General features: G+C 38.4%; 1 protein-coding gene across 1 annotated transcript in view; it reads right to left on the bottom strand.

The window, feature by feature from the left end:
* The window catches only part of ABCB11 (ATP binding cassette subfamily B member 11), a 43,271-nt gene that overhangs the window by 4,562 nt on the left and 20,489 nt on the right, over positions 1-18,220 (bottom strand). The window contains 11 exon segments of the mRNA XM_029084964.1: positions 3-48; positions 2,191-2,394; positions 4,528-4,689; positions 4,788-4,892; positions 10,042-10,203; positions 12,085-12,220; positions 13,098-13,176; positions 13,894-14,095; positions 14,946-15,116; positions 16,385-16,588; positions 17,827-17,952. Coding sequence (XP_028940797.1) covers positions 3-48; positions 2,191-2,394; positions 4,528-4,689; positions 4,788-4,892; positions 10,042-10,203; positions 12,085-12,220; positions 13,098-13,176; positions 13,894-14,095; positions 14,946-15,116; positions 16,385-16,588; positions 17,827-17,952 — 1,597 coding nt within the window.

Below are 18,220 nucleotides of genomic sequence, written 5' to 3'. Positions count from 1 at the left end.
CCCTATCCCAGCTACAGTCCTGATGTTAGAGAGGGCTTCACTGGAAATCTGGAGGAGAAAAAAAATACTGGTAAAACCTCCTAATTCTTACTTGGAAAAGTAGAGTGGGCTCTTTCACAAATGCATGATTTTTTCATGAACACAGGGCACTAATGCCATATATAAACTGATTCAGATATGATACAGACTTGCCCACATCAGCCAACCTAAAGAGAAACTTTCCTACAAGCAATTATCTACTAACAAACACCCTCAACAGTAATGCTTTGTCTGCTCCTCTAGAGCTAAGGTACTGTAAGCACACTTAGGAAACTGGGAAAATGCTCTCGTTGTGACTTATTTCATGTAATGTGAATAAATGGGACATCCACAAAAGCAAAAATGGTTTTAGGAACACTGTTATTTCCTTGATTGCATGCATTTAGTAAAGATATTTATTTAAATTATTTTATTTGTTTTACTTACAGCAATAGCCTGAGTTAGAAGGGATGCTATCCCCAACTTCTGTTTCATAAATTAAAATCACTTGAATTTACTACATTTCCTCACCTGCTCACCCTCTCTCTCTCACTTATATCCAAAAGGCCTGATGAGATGGAACATATAAGCAGAGGGTGACACTTTGATTCTTCTAACATCAGTGACACAGTTTCTAGGATTTTTACCTTGTACATAGGCAAAGAATAAGCAAATGCTTGCTTATGTACATAGAAAAATGCAACACGGGCAATTATGAGATAATCCTCATGGAAACTTCTCTGGTGCTTTAATTAATTGTAGGCTTTATATTGTGCTTTGTTGCCAGTCCGAATTTGGGGTTATGGAGGTTTTTTTAAAAAAAAGAAGCACTCCAGTTGCATCTATAGAAGTAAATTGACAGTCTGTTTGATCCTAATTTCACCCTGCTCATCTCTGAGTAATTTCATTAAGAAATTGGTTTTAAATGCTGCGCTTTGCCTGGACTTTGATAGTAGCTTCGTAGTGTGACATTTTCCTTTGGGAAGCACTAGTCTGGTATATATGGCTTATGAATGTTCTCAGCATGTAGGGAGAGATCTGAATACAAATCATTAAAAAATACTCCATCCAATTCCAGGGGTTTTTCCTGAACAAAATTAAGAGTAAAAATCTTTTGCATTATCCTACAATGTGAAGGAGCAGGTAAGCAGGTACTGTGAATTGGATTGTTCAGACTGTTCTTTTCCATGCTTAGCATGGCTGATGAGCAATCACTGTGGAAGAACGCAAGAGTATTTAGCATTTGGATGCAGTGCTGGCAAATAAATTAGAAATTAACACCACACATAATCAGTCACCACCAAAACTGCTGAAGCATTGAGTGCCCTTTTCATCTCAGCCTCTAGGTCATTCTCTTGAATAAAAACTGATGCCTGGGCTCATTAGTGAAGTTTCTCTCCTTGTCAAGATAGTATTTTGATTTATCACTTTTTGCAAATAATTAAACCATTCTGAATGTGGGCAGTTGATCAGGTCTTAATTCTTCCTTGGCTTTCTGGAATTGAAGATTGTTCCTAACAGCACTCAACAGTAGCCCATAAATGTGTTTATTTGATTGGTAATGCCAAAGTCAAGTGATACTAATTCACATAATACCTTTTGTGCATTTTCCAAAAAAATTATTTCCAGAAGTCTGCATGTGTACATACATGTAGGTACATGATTTATTTTATTTATTTATTTTTTTTTAAGTTCTGTGCTCCCAGTCATGACGTGCTTTTTTAAATCACACACAGAGATGGAGAAGCTGGTGAGCTAGTAAGGTCTCTCTAAAATCCACATACGGATCTGTTGTTCAGTACCAAATTCTCAGATGTGAGAATTTCTAAGTCAGCAAGTATCCCTGCTTTCTGAGGACAGCATGATCCCCAGGCATCAACAAATGGGTGTTATTTAAATAAAACCCGACAAAAGTGAAACAGAGTGCTGAGAGATCTGTGTCTACCCATTAAGTCCAACAGCTTTTGAAAAGTCAGTCACATTCCATGCAGCAAGTGCTTTTGCAGTTAGGGAGTTCCCAGTGGTGTTTCGATGGTTTGACAAGCTGAAATACTACAATTTATTGGCAAAACACTGCCAGTTTCATGATGTTTGAATTACTGATGGTCCCAAATGCCTGACTTTTCAACTACCCGTGACTGCAAATATAAATTAGTTTTTAAATAACATTACCTGTCCAGTAGTTTCCAGCGCTTTCTTGTCCTGCGAGGCAAATCCTGTCAGCATTCTCGCCTGCACAGCTCCAGATAAGGCCAAAAATGGCAGGAAACACAGGATAACTAAACTCAGTTTCCAGCTGAAGTAGAAAGCAATGATCATGGCCACCCCAATGTTGGTGAAGGAGTTGACAATCATTCCTATCTGCGAACCAGTTGCCTTCAAAGAGAAGAAACAGATGATTGGCTTGTAGTCCAATAGTAACTTCCATAATCTTTAAATAAATTTTCCTATAAAGATTTAGGAAAACTCTAAATTATATTAAAGTATCATAAGGCATCGACAGCTGCTGACTGCACTGGAATTTAGCCAGTTTAGATGTACCATTTCCAATTAATTGTATCAAGAGAACTGCAAATGTCCAATATTCCTTTCACCCACCAAACTTTCCACTGAGAACCTTGAAAATTGTTTCTAATGATTGTGAGAAAGATAATCTAACTATTGAAATTAGTTCCCTTCATTCCTCGGGGAATCACTCCTCTGAATACGTTAGCCCCTACGTTTATCCATCTAGATTTAAATAATAAACAGAACCCTTTTGCAACTTAGCTATTAACAACAAAGTCTCAGCTGTGCTGAACTCAGTAAAAAAATCACTGAGAAAAGATGAATTAAAGTAGCATTTCTGCCCGACTCTTTATTAAGGAAAAAATTTAAATATGCCTTTGACATCACCTTTATTGAATGCATTCATCTTCTCCTTATGTACTTCAAGAACACTATTCTTTTTAATACACTTGACTTATTTACTCAAAAGTTGTTTTTTTTCGTAGCAGTAAAGAGCAGCCCTGGTTAGGAACTAGGTTGCTGTGTATTAGGAAAAAAAAAATGCATTTGATATCCTTGATCATTTTCAGTCAAATTAATTAGCAGGATGTGAATTTGCAGTATAAAGTGCTCATCAGCTACTCCTGCTCAGACCTGCAGCAGTAGGGCAAGCTGCCTCAGGCCTGGCCATGGTGGAAGGTGGAAGGTACACCTGCCAGCTCTGCAGAGGCTACCAAAGGAGCAGCCACAGGGCTGCTCTTACCTGGAGCCTGCAGCTCTAACACTCCTCCCACACACTCTGAGAGTCCACTTCTTACTCCTGGTACAGATTTAGACATTTTCAGACCTCGGACACTCGTGTGCACCTTCTCACCTTCAGCTCCCTCTGCAATAGCAGCAGTTGGCTGAGCTCTGTGTCAGCCAGTGAAATTTGGGGAACAGTGCTGCTCAAGTAGCTCTTGGGTTTTTGCCCTGGAGCTGTGGGTTGAAGGGCTGTGCCCCACTGCTCTATGTGTGCTTAGAGCAAAGATGGCCCTTAGGAGGCTATTAAATAGTTCAGTCAGTGCTTTACAAGTTTGCTTATTTCAATTAAAATATGCTCTGTAAGGGCTGAAGAAGTTTGCAGCTGGTTTCTCTGTAGAAATTGCTGCTGACAAGGGTTTTGGGAACCTCTTTTTTCATTTGGCTTTTAAGTTCTTAAAACCTCCATTAATAGTTTTTAAAAACTAACCTGCTGTCTTCAGTCAAGCTGAAACAGGACAATTTTTGCAACAAAGAAATCTATTATGTTTCCTTCTTCGTTTCTAGAAAATTGCTTGCATTGGAGACAAGTAAAATGTCATCTGACTTACTCCTACCAAAGCATTAATTCAGATAGGTAACATTTATAGCTCAGCATGATTTAACCCTCACCCACTAAGGAGCAACAATGCATGGAGTCAGTGGTTCACTTTCCCATATAAGTCACACTAAAATCAGCTGCATGATTCCCCAGCTGGAGCCCCAGCCAGTACTGTAAACTGTTTTTTCAAGTGGACTGTCAGTTTAAATCAAAATTCACAAGCACAATGCCATGCCGAAAACTTGCAAACAAGATTAGTGATTGATGTTAGTCACTGAAATACTACTCTGACATATTTTTTGAAAGCAACACTTAAGCACTGGGGCAAAAAGCCAATTCATCTCCAGAAAAAAAAAAAAGAAATTAAAACTTTTGCACTGAGTGCTCCTTCAGGTTCCATTGATGGTTGATATTTTATTGATTTTTGTGTTCTTGTTTGGGTAATACAGGCAGGGATAATGGGCAGTAAATTGTGACCCTACTTGTGCTTTTGGGTAAATACAGTGATAAGTGTTCCATGTTGACAGTCTGTGATAAAAACAAATACTTAATTGACTGAACAAGGACTGATCTACACTGACCTCACTGGTTGCAGGCTGGCTAATTTCTGTGACGACCTGCCAAAAGAGGCCTTCAGTCAGTGCTTAGAGTAAAATGATTCTTAAGCTACCAGGTCTTACCCCCTGGACCTGTGAGGCATCTGTTGCAAGTCGTGTAGTCAAAGCACCAGGGCTGTTCTTCCGGTCATCAAACCAACCAATGTCTTGCCCTAGCATAGCCTGGAAACCAATTTTCCTTAACCGTCTTGTAAGCAGCTCACCAGACTTGGCAAAGGTGTATCCCTAGGGTGCATAAGAACAAATACAAATGTTGTACAGGAAGAGATACCGACAGAATAAAGGATCAGAAACAAAATTTACCTATATTGGACTGCTATTACCTGTAGAAACTGTGTGAAAAATGAAATAATTCCAACAAAGACAAAGAGCAGGCAGACACCATTGATCTGGATTCTTTGTTCTTCTTCATCAAGAATGGAGAAGGTCTTTGAAAAAAAAAAATGGGTGGCATCATATTAGAAGTGTCAGTTTTGCTGTGTGTTAAGTTTATTCTGCCAAGTGCAGAAGCCCATGCTAGAATCAAAGCCAAAACACAGAGCTCTCTCACCCCTTGCAAAGGCCCAATTCCTTATTTTTCCTAAGGTCAGCGTGGGTACCACAAAATGCTTTTTATTCCAATTAAACAAGTTTATTATACCCGGTGTCTGCACATACTGCTATTACTTTTTGCCCATGTCTAGTTATAATTAACCAGTCATCCCCCTACTCTAAACGAGATCCAGTGTGATAACCAGAGAGCAGCAATGAAATAAATAGCATAGTGACAAAGCCACAGTGCAGCAGCTCCCTGACCTCCTCTTCAGTCTATGGCAATTGCAACTCCCTTGGGCCATACAAAATGAGGTCTGTGTAAGTAGTTATACCCTGGCAAGACTCTCCCTGCACAACAGTAACGGATCTATAATTGCTGTAGGTAGGCTGCAAGAGGAAACTAATCTCTTTTACAGAAGGAGCATGGATATGAGCTACTCGCTTACTGCTGGGTACTGCAGAAAAAGCATTCGTGCCTAAAGGAGAGCCCCTCCACCCCATTCTGCTCCAGGTCCATGGTATTTTCCTTTTATCTCGTTCTGAATATCTGGTCTTTTTCAACATGTGCCAGCGTTACTGGCTGCTGCTGAAGTAGTGGTCCAAATCTGAGTACCCATCCTTTAGCCATTCCTTTCAGTCAGAGCAGTTGATATGTAGGTCAGTTAACATACCTGAAGCTGTTAAACTACCTCTGCTACTTGCAGGTATAAGCCACAGCTCATGTTTGTACTCGTCCACTAACCTTAAATTAATTCTAATTGGATTTCACAGGTAAAAATTACTATAAATTGACTAATCTCTCAACCTGTTATCTGTAACGTGTAATTAAAAATAACCTGTGCATTTGACTTGTACTTATATCAAAAACAGCTTAAATTCTTACAGGTAAGTATTTAAGAGTAGAAAGAGAAGAAGGAATTTTAATTACAGCTGTAAAATATAAAAATTCCACAAAAATAAATATAAGTACTAGTCCTAAAAGGTCAACCCAAGTTATTTATGGTTCAAAGAAGTGAGCTATGCATCAAATAACAGGGAGGAATTAGAGATTTTGAGAAAAAAGAACTAGCTATTCTCTAGTGGAAATTCCACTTCAAGTATTTTGACTTTGTCCATCAGAACCTTGGCAACAAATCCTGCAAAATCCAAAATGATAATATCAAAACGGCGCTTAGTGTTTCAAGCTAAGAGCTGTTCCAATGCCAAACCATCTTATCAGTAGCATATTACTTTCTGAGATTAATCTTTGGGTTTTTTTAAAAAAAAACAAACCAACACCAGGTATATTTTAATCGGTCACAAAAGAATAAGATGTATAATGGTCTACTGCTGTTCCCATCTCCTTAGTGACATCCACTGTAATTCATGTTTGATCCTGAATTGAACAGGCTGTGAGCAGATTTCATCCATCTTTGTAACTTACGTATCTCAAAAAGATACCACTATTTTTTGTTTGTTTGCTGTTTTGTTTGTTCATTTGTTTTTTGTAGGAAGTATTCTCATTAAACACTTGGACTGAATGAGATACAAGGTGAACTCAGTACATGTATAAAATCTGTCCTATGAGGATTCTGGATTTTAGAATTGCTGTGATGGTATTTTCTGTATCATCATGGTAAGCAATATCTAAACATGGATGGGAAAATGCACTTCGTAGTAGTAGTCATGCCCCATGCATAGCTGGCCTAAAACATAACCAGGGGAATAACTAACTCTCATCATTGCCAACATTTGTGAACATGTATGTCATGTGAGTTACCGTACTGTGGTACTTTTTCATATGAAGAAACATCAACAAAATTTCTGTTGAAATTAATAGGAATTCTGATGAGTAAAACTAATAAACTGTATGATAAATAGAGTGTCTGATGGATCATAAAAATTACACAGTTGTGAACTGGGATGGAAAGCACTACTCTCCAGAGATGCTGATGGCTTTTTCACAAGTAATTTGTGTACTGTCTCTGCACAGTCACCCAGAAACTCTAGGATGGCCCCATACATCAGTTGAACTTAATATTTTTCCTTTTCATACTTTTAAATTTCCCCCTCTAATTGAATAAACAAATATCAAATACCAGCTTGAGCATTGAAAAGAGAGATAAATGCTTGCCCTAGGACCCTGCAGTGAGTCCCAGTAAGTATTTATGCTTGTTATAAATAAACTTTTGTTTATTGCTTCTGTATGGCTAGATGGTAGGCAAGATTAAGTAGGAGTCTTCATTTCAGGGAAGTCAAAGGCAACACATTTCCCGATATCAGGGAGGCTGGATCTATATCCATGTGTAAGAAAGGTGCTCATGAAAAGGGAGAGTGCTGTCACACTTTGCTTTAATATTCTGTCCACATCACCCACATTCAAAGTGGTTCCCTTGCATTCTCTTATGCAAGAAATATGTTGTGAAAGGCCTTCCCAGTTCCTGTGGCCAGGCCCTCCATTGCTCTTAGATAAATGCTGAGAGAACTGCAATGTTTGCAAGACACCTTGAGGGTTCCTGGTGAAACCAGTTATTGGTCAGTCTGGGATTCCTATTGCAAGCTCTAAACTCAAGGAAGCATCTCAGCTCAAGAACAGCAGTGGGCTGAAGTACGTGCTTACACTCTCCCTTAAACTGAGAGCAACAGCACTTTATAGTCCTACAGAAGGAAGTGTGTATTATATTCGTTGGGAAGGGATCTCTGTATTGCAAACAGAGGAATTTTTTTTCTCCTTTCAGATCTGTCCTGTAAAATTGAACTATCGCATTCTGAAGCTATCCTAACATGCTCAGCTATGTTTTTGACCTATGTTCTTGATTTTAAAAAATAACACTGATTACAGTAATATGTAGCATGGACAATAGCATCAGATCTATAAAAGGAGAGTTGTTGCTGAGGTGTCCATATTCAGATTATACAAGTTTCAACAGTTTTAGTGTAGACTGCCTTTTATCTGCAGCCATGGGCTACATGCCCAATAGCAGTCTGAGCACATCTTCTAGTTGAGTTTTACTGGAAAGGATCCATTTCCCATACTCTGAGATATTTCCACAGTGGGAATCAAAGCATAGTAAGAAGAAACTACTGAGAAATTTGTTCCGAAGGTACACTTCTGATCTGAACTGATCAGAAGATTTAGCCAGTTCTTCATTCACTTTTTGGGATTAATTTCTGAGAATCTTCAAGGCAAACTTTGCTAAATTTATCTTTTCATTTCATAGCTGTGGGGATTTTTCCCCTCACTTCTCCAGCCTATTGGTCCCAGAGTACAAGCCCATGTGTCTGTCACAACATCATTGCAGATATTCAAACAGCTTGGAAAGCAGATGCATATTCCATCTGCCTGACTGCCTTGGCACCAGGCAGAAATGTTTTAAATCTATGAATAATGAGACACAGATGTTGGACTTTGCTCATGTTCATCATAGCTTGTTTTTTTCTTGCAGTCTCTCTCCTTTGATGGACTGAGACTTTCAAGAGAAGGAATTCATCCTTGGCGCTGAAGGCATTTAGCATCTTGCAGGATGACATCAGCCCCAGATCTCCCAGTGTCTAGAAAACCTCTCTCAAAAATAATCAAAGGTTAGATTCACTGCAGAATACACACAGCAGTGTCTCACCTGTTGCCTAGTGAAAGCCACAATCCTCGGCATGAGGTCTAGACACTCAAAAAGTGTTTGGAGGTGGCACACCCATGGCTAAAAGGCCAAGCACATTGGCCAGGAGCCACTAAGTGGATCAACAGGGACTGGAACGTCTTTTGCTCTGCCCCATTCTGGAACTTAGCTAGCAACATCGAGCTGCAAGTAAATGTGATTCAAAGTCTTGAGTAATTTTCCAGAGAGAAATGTCTAAGCCAAAACAACCTCCCAAAAAAACCAAACAGCATAAGGTCAATCTTCCCTTTGACAGATTGCTGGCACTGCTATTAGGAGCATTTTCTCAACCCTTTTCTAATCAGTAGCTCAAATATTTTTACTCTTTCCTGCCTGAAAGGTTTCAGACCTCTAGTTTCTAGAAGAATGTCTGCCCTTTATGTCATATATTCTTTGCACACATATGTGCCTACCATGACCTAAACAAGTAAGTGGGAATCACAACACAAGTTTTATCCCAAACTGCAAAACGACAGTGGCATTCCCATTTTCTTTCCAGTGAATGTGTCATTACTTTACTCAATAAGAAACAGCATCAACAGAATGATTTTCTCTGTCCTCCTAATTCTTGAAAATTTAGGACCCTTTCCTAGGCATTAGTTAGAGCAATGCTGAATTTCTTCAGGCAGCCCTCGTTTCCCACTAACTTGGCAAATGTTTTCCCAAAAAGCTGTTTCACAAAAGGGGAAGTATCCTTTTTCTATTATGGCAAGTTTGTGAAGAAAAAAAAACAGTCATGGTTGAATTCTTGAAAATTTTCTAGCAAAGCTGTGGATTTTGATGGTAATATATCCTTTAGTGAATATCAAGATTTAAAGCACATTCCTATTTCCTGCTTGTCTTCCAAACTTGTTGATGCAAGTCTACTTTTTGCTGGTAGCTATGAACCTTGTTGCAATTATCTACCTCTCCCTGGGAATTCTGCAGAGAGCAGGCAGTAAAGAGCTGTCTGAAATATATGAACAAAAAAGTGAAGTATTTTTTGGATCTGATCCAAAGCTTTCTCAAAGGCTTGGCCAAGTCTGTAGAATAAAATTCTGCAGAGAAGGACCTCTGCATGTCTCTCTCTCCACTGCACCTGCATGTGAGGTACATCTTGTCTCATCTAAAATAAACTGTATGCAAGTATAGAAACCCACTCCCAACAGTTTCTGGAAAGTGAACAAGAGACATAAGGAAGAGCACATGACAAATGCTAATGACCCTGCCCCTTCCAAGAGCTCAAATGATAGTGTGATGACAGTGATATAAATATCTCTACTTAGTAATTGTTTGTAGGCAAGAAGGCTAACCCCATTTACTTGATGAGATCCAAAGATCTGCCCAAAACATGTCAAGTCCTGTATCATACATTCACTCCCTTCTGCTTCAGAGCTAAAATAGACTTTAAAATGTGAGCACAACATACCCCAAGAATCTGACTGAATAATAAAGCATAGAGTGGACTGACTGCTCCATTCACAGCTGCCGCCAAAGATCCAAGCACCATGTATGGCCATTCAGAGGCATTGTATTTCAAAATTCTGGTAAATGGTACAGGCTTGATATCTTCCTCAACAACAACGGATTCCTAAAAAAAAAAGGTTGGATTTATGAAGCAAATGCATTCCCCCAGCAATGTTCTCCCTTTGACAATGAGATGAAATAGTTAGCATAATCTATTAAATGGCCAACAGTGCCCAAACAGCTGCTCTAGCTTTGTATGGGAAGGGGCAGTGATGGGTCTTGGCTGTTGCCTGGAGCTCTTTTGCAGGGCTAGGGACTCACAAGATGGTTACATAAATGACTACCTTTACTGCCCCTGGAGGAAAAAAAAAAGAGATTCATGCCTTGTGCAACTCTATGATTCCAACTTAAGAGGTTAATTATGACCAGTTTAAGATTTTCTGCCACCGAAAGTCACGCTGTTCCCTTGTTGCTGCCTCCAGATGAGATGTGATGCAATACCTAGTGCCAAAATAAACTTCTTCCTCACAAGCAGCTTTTTGTGTCATTCATGGAATCCTCTTAAATATTATTTTAAAGTATTGTGGGTGAACACACTGATCAGACTCTGCATCAAATTAACAGGTATGCTATATAATTAAAAGAAGGAAGATTTCAGAGTGGTAGCTGGATTCAGGGTTTATGAATGCTAATTATGCCTCCCTTCTACGAAACAGCCTCAAACTATATGCTGAATTCCTGTAATTATTCCCGGTAAGAGCAGAATATTCGTAATCAAATTATAACTTACCCTGCAGTTTGATTCGTGCAGAATTTTTTTAACACAGTGTGCTGAGTCCTGCCTATCTCCCTCAATTGATATAGCTGGAAATGCCCAGACAAGACAGACACTGTGAAGATCTATCTGCTGGAAATGTGCAAGGAGGAATGGGTGGAAGCATCTTGTATTTTCTCTTCCTTCTGAGCTAGTGCCAGAATGATAGCACTAGAGCCCTCTATTTATCCACAGAATAGGCTGAGCAATAGCAAAAACAGTGACTGCTAACTGCTGCTCTCTGCACTGAACAAATGTAGCCATGCAAATTGGTGCAGGGAACTTCATAAGCACTCCGGAAAACCACTGTGTATATTCCCACATATTCCACATAATTTTAAGACAAGCTGTCTTTATTTTCTATGCTAGTTGATTGCACAAGGACACTGCCAGTGAAAGGACTCTGGGTTAGGTTGCAGTGAGAGCCTCTCTTTACTCAAGTCTCCAGATGATTTTGTGACGAAAGTGAATTTACTCTTTTTTGAACAAGAAGCGGCATCATTTATATCACTGAGTAGCTATTACATTTCACAGACTGAGCAGTTTGCTTTTTGTCAGTTAACTCAGCTTTTATGAATATGTCTTTTTCAACTTAATTTACAACATATATCAATTTACCAACAGGTAAGTCTGCTAGAAATTTTTAATGGGCAAATAAGAATCACAGAACAGAACAGAATTGTTTTGGTTGGAGAAGATTTTTAAGATCATAGAGTCCAACCATGAACCTAACACTACCAATTCCACCCCTAAACCATGTCCCTAAGCACCTCGTCTACCTGTCTTTTAGATATTACCAGGGAAGGAGACTCCACCACCTCCCTGGGCAGCCTGTTCCAATGTTTGACTACCCTTTCGGTAAAGAATTTTTTCCTAATATCCAATCTAAACCTTCCCTAGCGCAACTTGAGGCCATTTCCTCTCATTCTATTGCTTGTTACCTGGGAGAAGAGACTGACACCCACCTCTCTACAACCTCCTTTCAGCATAACAACCATCAAAAGGCAGCCTAGGGTTTACACAGAAGATAAGAACTGAAGTTGGGGTTTTATTTAGGTAGAGAAAAGGATCAATCCAAGAAGATGTATCTGCCAACAACTCCTATAACAGAGAAATATATCTACAGTTGATCATTACCAAGTAATATAACCTGTTTGGTTGAAAATTCAATATCAAACTATTAGACCTGACCTTTTTTGCTTGTCCATCATCTTCTCCATAAGAAGGCATAAGATACATAGACTCTGCATGATCTCTCGCAATGGATAATGGAGGGTCAGGAACCACATTAGAGAGCTGAGATCTGGAGCGCTGCCGAAGTGAAGCCCTGTAAAGAGGACAGAAATGGTCTGTTCTTCACAGCTCAGTAACACAATAGTTACTTGCAAAACAGGTGCAGTTTTCATATCAACTAAATCAGGATTCACTGAAGCAAATAATGGGAATCCCATGGACTTTTTCTTTTCCTATGTTCTCTCAACTTCTTGAAAAGAAAACATCCCACAACAGGGACAAATGCTTTTCAAAATCATATTCCACTCCCACCACTCAGACATGTCTTAAATGTACCCTGCATTATGTATTTGTTAACACTCATTTGTTAAACTCAGTCCAGCAAAACAGGATGCTGATCCACCTCTATCGCTGACAATCCATAACCTTGTAATGTAGGAAGCATGTACTCACTTGCATATGTCTGACATGGGCTTGGCTGAGAGAAATAATAAGGGTCTAGCTACAAGACAGTGTGGCTTGTAAAATCCTTCAACTTTCTTCAAGTAATCATAATAAAAATGTCCTTGTGCATTGCATTGATTTCTCAAGTAATTGCACGGTAAGTCATTTTTCAAGTGACTGGACTGAAAGTGCATTAAGTAATACAAATATATGGCTATATGGTAGTAATATTAAAAATGGAACATTAACACAGTAGACCAGAATTAGAGAGAAGGTACTATGGATAGAAAGGGGAGTCAAATTAAGAGTCTTGCTGTTTATCTATGGACCTTCAATCACTAACATATTATCCAAGCTATTTCTTTCCAAGAAAACTCTGTCTTAGTAAAATGCTTGCAGCCTTTCTACCCTCTTTTATGCAACATACAGATAAGTGATTCTTTATCACTATTGGGATTTTGGAATAGTGGGACGAAGTCTAGAGATCTGGAAACATACTGGCATTTACAATAATTTTTAAGACTCACCGCAAACTAGCTCGATAGCTTCCTCTGCTGAATGACTGGACTTTCTCAAGATTTGGCTCAACCACATTATTTTCTGCTGCTGTAAAATATAGTACATAGAGCTCTTCAGTCTGTGCTAAAATTGAATACAACCTAAGTCCACTGTGGCTCTGCAAAAAAGTGCAGTGTCTCCAAGTCATAACTGGAATACCATGTAGAAGGCAAGGAATGTAGTAGAGCCTTGCTACTCCTACACATACCACAAGTTTTATATTTGTATTTGATGTGAAGTTAATTGAATATTAACCCAAGGACTATCTCACGTGGGATGTTACTGCTAAAAGGCTGATTCCCTATTTTAGCACTGTAATTGCTCTCTTCTTTAAGATAATAATATCCAAGTATGATGCTTCACAAAAATACAACAGATCATTCCATTAGATCTCCATTTCCAGAAGCTCTGATTCAAATCTGCCTCTAGTAAAGCAAATGGGGTGGTTTCAGCTTATTCTGTAATTTGCTCACATTTCAAATGCAGCATGACTGGACTGTCAGCACTAAATGGAGCTATAAAATTATGGGTATTGCAGGTAAGGATTAATGTTTCAGGGCAGATCTATATTAGGAAGGTCATTCAGTGCATATGCAGTAAAAACACTTTGGACAGGGCTATCAGTGTTTTGCTTCTATGAATGCTATAATTCAGACATTAAGATGGAAGAAAAAAAAAAAAAAAGCAACCAGCCCTCATTTAAAAAAATAAACCTGTGTCTTGTGGAATTTTACGTCATTTTATAAAAAAACCCAAAACACTTACTTTCCATTGTTTCTCTATTAAGTGCAGTGTCTCCTTTGCTTTGCAAGGTCACCAACATGAAATAAACCCCTTTCCTCTTCAAGAGTTCCTCATGAGTTCCTCTTTCCACAGCCCTTCCATGCTCAAACCCAATGATGACATCAGCAGCTTTGATGGCTGACAGGCGGTGAGCTATTGAGATTGCTGTGCGGCCAAGGTGAGCCTAACAAGGAACAACAACAGCCCCATTCCCAGGACAGCAAATAGAAAAGCTTGGAACCAGTGCTGTGTAATCTAGAGTTTGGTCAAATCAACAGGAGTCTTTTTTACCAATGGTACCACTAACCGTTGTAACTTCTGAAATTTTGTTTTACCTGTTTTGATCAACCTTATTATTTGATTACATGTTTTCTTTGTAAATGGGTTTTGTGGCTTTAAATTTAATATACATTGACTAAAGTTAAACTCTTCCTTTTGCATTTTCCCCATGCAAGGTTTACCACAAAACTTTCTGTTCAGTAAAACAAAGCATATTTCCTGATTTTTACAGGAGTTAGTGAACTCCATTCGGTATTTCTGAAGCCATCACTCTTAAGAGTTAAGTTTTATAAAACATACCATGGGTATGACTAAGGTGTGGAACATCATGGGAATTCTCTTAAGAGGGATGTACCCTGGCTAGGAGAACTGGAGTGTATCATATGACAGCATCAATTCAAAATGACACTATATATGGGATTTCCTGTGAGGATGGTCAAAATATTCCTCTTTATGATGGAAAATAAGTTGTCAAAATTAGAAGTGGTTTCAGCTGATTTTGACTTGAACTCCATCCATAGCACATAGATAAGCACCTGTTTCTGAGCAAAGGGAGCTATAGATTTCTGTTAATGTCCCAATATAAGAAAAAAAATATTTTGTGTCAATAATTCTAAGGTTCCACTTGTGCATATGAAACAGCTATTAAGAAAAGCTTCTCACTGCTTTGTTGCAATTCAGCAGCACTGTCTGCAGAGTGCATTAGAAATAATTTCTGCCCTTTAAAATCTGATTTATGCTATGCTATAGCAAACCTTATGAAGTGCTTCTTGGACAGTAGCTTCACTTTCATTATCAAGTGCTGATGTAGCCATATCCAGCAGCAGGATTTTTGGGTTTCGCACAAGAGCTCGAGCTATAGCTATCCTCTGTTTTTGACCTCCACTCATCTGGCTTCCACCCTCTCCAACATGAGTATCAAATTGCTGTGTGAAGGGAAGAAAAAAAAAAAAAGAAAATTAAATAGATAATAAAAGGGCCTGTTAAGCTTCTGATGAAGACATTGGTAAAATGTCTCTCAAATTTGTCCTGGGAGAAGACTTGAAAAATTACTGTCTTTGAAAGATAAAAACATTGTTAGTGCACCAGATTCAAAGGGAAGCTGATGAAATAAATTCCTTCATAATGAACAACATCATTTTGCCTGAACTGAGTTTCCAACCTCAAGCCAAAAGTATGTACTGATGAAAAGGTACAAAAAGGTGGTTTGGCTCAAAACTGTATTAGCAAAAGCTGAAATGGAGAAGAAACACCTGCCCACCCTCCATCAGATGACTCACCAGCAGTTTCCACAGAATTGGGCTTGTCTGCTGATGGCCTGTGACTCATAAACACTGTGTCTGTGATTCATGGACATCATACTCTGGTGGCTTTGGTTTCAGATAGAGAATTAAATAAACACATAAAGCCTAGCATCTCAAGAGCCAGGATAATTATATTCACCTAGAGCCTAATCTTGTTTATTCCTCCATTTCCAGGAAACAAACAGGGACCTTTACACAGTATTTCTATGAATAGTTTCCTGGAAGCCTGGGAATGCATAGATGGAGGATAAACAGTACCTACTGACATTAGATAATGGTACTTGAATCCTATCAAGCAGGTTCACTGTTGTAACATATACCTTTGAGAAGTTACTTGGCAAAATAACATTCTAGAAAAGTAAACAGCCCAGTACTATCAAATATGGGCTTTTTAAGGAGGATAACGTAGGACTGGTCAAAGCCCTGGCATCATAAGGGAAGGAAGTGGGGAAGAGGGAACCTCCTTCTAACTCACAGAGGAGCTCATACAAAGAGATGAGGTTGTGAGGATCAGTACAGACTGCTCAAAACCATATGCTGGCTAGTGAGAGTCTGGACTCTAAGTTGCTTTCAGCCTGAGCAGAAACAGATCTCTATAGCATGAAAAAATATGTATTTTAAAATCATGCTATGATTATTACCATGATATTGAATGTTGTGCATATGATTCCTGAGGAACTCATTCTTCTTGGTTTTTGTGTGGGGTTTTTTTTTTTTTTCTATACATGTAGTAAGACCTAATGGACTCTAGTCAAAGGAAAGGTTGCTGCCTATCATCTATATTAATCTTCTGCCCTTCCACCTGAGCACTAATGGCTGCAGGGGAAGGGACAAAAGGATTCTCTATTTTCCATCAAATTCTGCCAAACATTTTACAAGGCACAGCATACTTGCGGCAAGTCCATGATGAAACTGTAAGCATTGGCCTGTTTGGCTGCTTTGATGATGTCTTCCATGGTAGCCTCATCCCGACCATAGCGAATGTTCTCTGCAATTGTGGTGGCAAACAGCACTGGCTCTTGTTCAACAATACCAATCTGTGAGCGTAGCCACTGGATATTAAGGGAACGAATGTCATGGCCATCCAGGGTAATCTACAGAAGCCAATTAAAACATGGACAGAAAAAAAGACAAAAAAAGTCAGAGATATTATCCCCTCCAGTTCAGAGACAGACACAATTGAAATGAAGGGCCTGTATTGCTATGTTTCCATGACCAATGTGAAAAACTGCTTTCATACATAAAAGAAAGCAATGCAGTGGCAGTAGTATATGGCAGTTCTTGGGCCTTTGTGCCCTTTGATTTCATTTCCCAATACTTCTTTTTGCTTGGCCTCAGAAACAAAGCCAGGTGGAAAGTAATCATCAAAATTATGACTGTATGTTTACAATAAATTGGTTCTTTGTCTTTTATGCACTCAAATACAGGTCACCATGTATGCAGTTTGTGCCAATTAGGAACACATGAATGGGATGAGACTGTTAATAGATGTAATTCATATTCTTAGCCAATCCATTACTAAATGGTAATTGCATATACTAAAGCAATATTATGGGATAATGATTAAATGTTCAATACTGTTTTCCAGGATTGAAAATTATTTGTCACTCCTGAATTACGATACATGGGTATAGTTTTTACTTAGTTTTAGCACTGAATTTTTATTTTCTCCTAACACTTTTACACATAATTATTTTTGATGAGACTGTTCAGCATTCCCCTGAAATGCACAAGAGGATATATTGCTAAGAGGAAAGGGAAAGGGAAAGGGAAAGGAAAGGAAAGGAAAGAAAAGAAAAGAAAAGAAGAAAAGAAAAGAACAGAAAAGAAAAGAAAAGAAGAAAAGAAAAGAACAGAAAAGAAAAGAAAAGAAGAAAAGAAAAGAACAGAAAAGAAAAGAAAAGAAGAAAAGAAAAGAACAGAAAAGAAAAGAAAAGAAGAAAAGAAAAGAACAGAAAAGAAAAGAAAAGAAGAAAAGAAAAGAACAGAAAAGAAAAGAAAAGAAGAAAAGAAAAGAACAGAAAAGAAAAGAAAAGAAGAAAAGAAAAGAACAGAAAAGAAAAGAAAAGAAGAAAAGAAAAGAACAGAAAAGAAAAGAAAAGAAGAAAAGAAAAGAACAGAAAAGAAAAGAAAAGAAGAAAAGAAAAGAACAGAAAAGAAAAGAAAAGAAGAAAAGAAAAGAACAGAAAAGAAAAGAAAAGAAGAAAAGAAAAGAACAGAAAAGAAAAGAAAAGAAAAGAAAAGAGTTTCTTCTCCCACCTTGGAGAAGAAACCGTGTTGTTCTTTCAAGTCCCTAAGGCTAGAGAAACACATTCTAGACTGGTGCGCTCACCATGCCATCAGTGGGGTCATAGAAACGCTGGATGAGCTGTACTGTTGTACTTTTTCCAGCCCCACTAGCTCCAACAAAAGCTGTTGTCTCCCCTGCTTTAATCACCATATTAAGGTTATCCAAAATCTGAAGAGAAAAAAAAAAAAAGAAAGAAACAGAGTCTATCCATTTTAGTTTTTCACAGTCATACAGCCAAGTGGGTATATTCTGCATCTTAAAATGGAGATTCAAAGCAATTTTACAAAATTCAGAAAAATATTATGAAGAAAGAGCAAAAAGAAAGACAACTATTTTTACATTGTTTGAAGAGTTTATAAATGCAGAGTACCGTTTTCCATGACAGGTAGGCAGATTTTGATCTTTGTTTGTTCCTGTTGTTCATCATAAGGAACTA

The sequence above is a fragment of the Antrostomus carolinensis genome, unplaced genomic scaffold, assembly GCF_000700745.2.
Source record: "Antrostomus carolinensis isolate BGI_N321 unplaced genomic scaffold, ASM70074v2 scaffold8575, whole genome shotgun sequence".
Taxonomy (NCBI): Eukaryota; Metazoa; Chordata; class Aves; order Caprimulgiformes; family Caprimulgidae; genus Antrostomus; species Antrostomus carolinensis.
Note: the sequence above shows the minus strand (reverse complement) of the source record. Positions and strands in the feature narration are given on the sequence as shown.